Source organism: Fulmarus glacialis, unplaced genomic scaffold (genome assembly GCF_000690835.1).
Source record: "Fulmarus glacialis isolate BGI_N327 unplaced genomic scaffold, ASM69083v1 scaffold19798, whole genome shotgun sequence".
NCBI lineage: Eukaryota > Metazoa > Chordata > Aves > Procellariiformes > Procellariidae > Fulmarus > Fulmarus glacialis.
Window position 1 is genome coordinate 1 of NW_009230359.1, and position 3,780 is coordinate 3,780.

The 3,780-nt window shown below is 51.9% G+C and overlaps 1 protein-coding gene across 1 annotated transcript in view; it reads right to left on the reverse strand.

Annotated features, from left to right (window-relative positions):
- Positions 1 to 1,535: 1,535 nt before the first annotated feature.
- CCDC15 (coiled-coil domain containing 15) overlaps positions 1,536 to 3,780 on the reverse strand; it is a gene marked incomplete at its 5' end in the record, with an annotated part of 12,785 nt that continues 10,540 nt past the window's right edge. The window contains 3 exons of the mRNA XM_009584199.1: positions 1,536 to 1,657; positions 2,346 to 2,494; positions 2,567 to 2,746. Coding sequence (XP_009582494.1) covers positions 1,536 to 1,657; positions 2,346 to 2,494; positions 2,567 to 2,746 — 451 coding nt within the window. The remainder of the gene's footprint in view (positions 1,658 to 2,345; positions 2,495 to 2,566; positions 2,747 to 3,780) is intronic.

The following is a 3,780-nucleotide window of genomic DNA, read 5'->3' on the forward strand; positions in this document are numbered from 1 at the left end:
CTCACTTTTCCATTGCTCGCCAAAAGGGCTTTGGTGCCCTGATTTCAGCGAAGCCACCCCAGCTCTGCTTTTGGGTTTATTTGCATGGACTTTAGAAGCCCCGCTCTACTCTCCCCCAGGTTTCACATCAGGAGAAATCCCCCCCCCCCGGCAACCAAAGGCTCCACTTTATGCCTGCCGGGTGAAGCCGGCATGAGGTCGAGGAGTAGCAATGGCTTTATTTAACCACCATTCCTTTGAACTGAGCCCCCAACCAGCCCACAGTCCTTGGGGGGCCGCTCCAGCCCCTTCGGAGAGGTGGAAACGGGGGTCCCCAAGGCGTAAGCAAGGGCTTGGGGACCTGCCAAGGAAACGCTTGGCCTCAGCTGCCCCGGCACAAAGCCCTGCCCTGAAATCAGTTAAAAAAACCACATTTGCAGTTTTAGCCCTTTGCTTCCCTGGCCCCGGCACATGCAAAAACCTCCCGGGGCGGATGCTGCCCTGTACAAATCCACCTCAACACCCCTTATTAGATCCGCGGTGTCTTCCCCTGACGCAAGCGGTGGTTAATAAATAGCACCGGCTGCCACGAATAAGTCGGTGAATGATTCTCCAGTGGGAGTCGGGAACGGAGGAGCATCCCTGGCCCTGGCTCTGTGCCTCCGTCCTACCTCTGGACCGGGGTCGTGGCATGGTAACGGAGCGTGCCGGGAAGGGGAAAAAGAAATTATCCGGTGGGGAGCGGGGAAGCAGGGCTCGACACACTCGGCCGCCCATCCTTCCGGCCGCGGTTAATATTGGAGAGGTGGCGGGAGAGCAGCCAGCGAGCAGTAAATGTTAATGACAGGTTATGGTGCAACCTCCCTCCACCGGTGTCATTTTTGGTAAAAACCATCTTGCTCCAGCAAGCTAAGCGTCACACTCACCTGGCGATTAAATCCAAATTCTTCCTTGGAAAAAGTTCCTTTCTGGAGCAAAAGAGAGGCTGTGGGAGCATGGGTCAGATACCAAGCTGGGTGGATGTTACTGGAGGAGAGGTCCTCACCCGGAAGAAAGCGAAGGAGCAATAAATACCTGGCTCTGGACCGTGTCCCGAGAGGCAGGGGCTGGCAGGAGCCATAGGGAAATGGAGAGAAGGGAGTGGGAAGGAACAGGGTAGAAACTGTGAGGGTTTCTATAACCCCAAGAGATATTGACCCCACGAACCTTGTTTCTCCTCATTTCACACTCCCAATGAGACAAACCAACCCTTGAAAACAGTTTATTCCACAGCTGAACACCAAAATTCAAGCGCCTGCCTATAAACCAGCCCCGCAGAGCAATCAGCTCCTTCGCACCTACCATCGCCCCGCGCTCCTGGGCCGGCCGACCACACACACGGAGCGAAACGGGAAAGGTGCAGCTTAAACCTGAGCACGAGGAGCAGGAGAGCAAAGGTGCCGTCCTGGATGGAGTGGAGGGACAGGCAGGAGCAGGCAGGCCAGGGCACAGCCCCGCTCTCTACTTACAACAGTCGCCGAAATAGGGGAAGGGGAGGGAACACGCGGCTGCCCTCGTCACAGATGCTTCCCCGAACGAGCGCAGAGAGCGGCCAGGTCTCGGAGCGGCAGCCTCGCGGAGGGGCTCCTGTCTGCGGGGTCGCAGGACGAGATGACGGACTGCAGAGCGTGGCTGTAGGCTGAGCGGGAAGGGGACACAGAAGCAGCGTTAAGAGATGAGAGTTTCACTTACGGGCCCAAAACTGGGCTCGGCTTCAGCCTTTTACTGTAAAGCAGAGAGAGAAAAACTGGTTTTTAAGATAAATCGACATGCCTGTAGTTTTCCACATGCTTATTTGCACGCTCCTGTGTACAAAGCAGTATGCGAGCCAAAGCAGGAAAGCCAAAGATATTTTATAAAGCCCCAATTTCTCTACTTTTTTTCCCCCTGAAGATGACTCCCAGTTGCTCAGCCAGTTTTCCAAGCTGTACTCAAGATCAGAGCACTCTCCGTCACCTAACAAAGACAATTTCCGCTGCCTTCTTGCATCCTCCCAACGGAAGACTCAACATTTAAGGCAAAGAGGTTTTCTGTGCCCGAAACAAGCCAGTTTTGCAGTGTTTTCCTTACGGTTCTCCCCCTACCAACACACGTATGTATTACATAGAGGCTGGTGCTTTGCTGAGGATGTCACTAAGCTCCCTGAAGGGACAAAGAGGTTGGGTTAGAAACAAGCAGCAGAGCACCCGACTTGCCCTCTCTGGAGTACGTTTGTAGGAGCATCTCTATACAGCAGCCTCGGGAAACGTCTAGCCAGGTTTGATTTCTCCCTGTATAATCAGGGATCCAGGTCTAGGCGCCTCTGCTCCAGAAGCAGGAGCTCCTACCTTTGTGGTTTTTGTAGAAGACGCAGTTGTTGGCGCAGGTATCCGGGTGGGAGTCCCAGAAATCGGACCCGCAGGAGCACAGCGGGGGCAAGTCGATGTTATATAGTTGTATCTTCTCCCTCATCTGGGCTCTTAGAGCTTCGATGTACCTGCAAGGGATAAAATATTCACCTTTGCCAGTAACACCCGGCTCTGCGCAAGGAGAGGAGATCCGGCCGTACCTCGCGTACTCCTTATTTCGCTGCTGTTTTTCCTTAACCTTCTTCACTTTCCTCTCCTCCAGTTTAAGCTGGGCCAGGGTTTCACAGGCTCCCTCTCCCGGGGAGGGTTCTTGCTGCTCAGCCATCTCCTGCATCCTCTGCTCTTCTGCCCGGCGCTGGTTCTCCTTCTTGCTCTTAATCCTGCAGGCACACACAGGCTTAGAGAAGGAGCTTCCCCATCCCAACCTCCATTCCCTGCCGGCCTCTGGTTGTAAGATCAGGGTAAGGGGATCTCGATGCTGCTGCTGCCTGCTGCTTTCGCCCAAACTACCCACAGCAGGTGAAAGTGGCTCTGCAGTAATTGCAGCATTGACTTTCTAACAGCTTTAAATCCAAAATGGTTAAAAATGCTTTCCGAGACTTCTTTCTTTCCCCCATATGGAAATACCAGCCTACAAATGCTCTCCTGCCCTTGACCTCCTCCTGCCTGCTAGTTTTCTCACCATCGTGGCCTCCAAAACAGGCTTTAAGTGGCATTTTTAACCAAATCTTGCTCTATTTTCTCAATCTCCCTTGCACCTACACGGCCCTCCAGCCCTTTCAGTGGAATCTGGGCTGTGTAAGTCACACCAAACGCAAAGCACGTTCCCTTGATAAGCGGCAATTACGAAGCACAAAGACTTTAAACTGAAGCATCTGCCATTTTCTTCCCGCTGATGAGTACCAAATGCAATAACATGTTACAGGCTGATCACTGCCAAAAGGCATTCAAAAAAACAAAAAAATTAAGGCTGGGTAGAAGCCAGGGGGAGAAAGCGTAATCGAATGAGACTTTTCAGATGTTACTCCATTTGGGGGGTCAAATCTTTACATCAAGAAGGAAAAGTGCTGAAGCCAAACTTCTCTAGTGAAGTTATAAACTCCAAAATGTTTTTTAAATGAAGTGGTAATAGAACCTTAACTACCCACCATAAATCTTCTGCTATAGAAACTAAGGCCAAGGCCAACTTAAGGCTTTACACTAAGTAATTACAAAACCAGCTCTTTTCCGCATACACTCTGAGCAGCTTGCGGCTCCAGCAGCGCCCCTGCAACTGGGAAAAACAAAATACAATAAAAAGATATCACACTAACTAGGAAGTCCCTGGTGTCTCCCCAGCACTTACAGGGCAAGAAAAGGTCTCCAAAGCTCCCAAGTGCCAATTTAAAAGCCAGGAATGTGGCTGGGAGAGCGT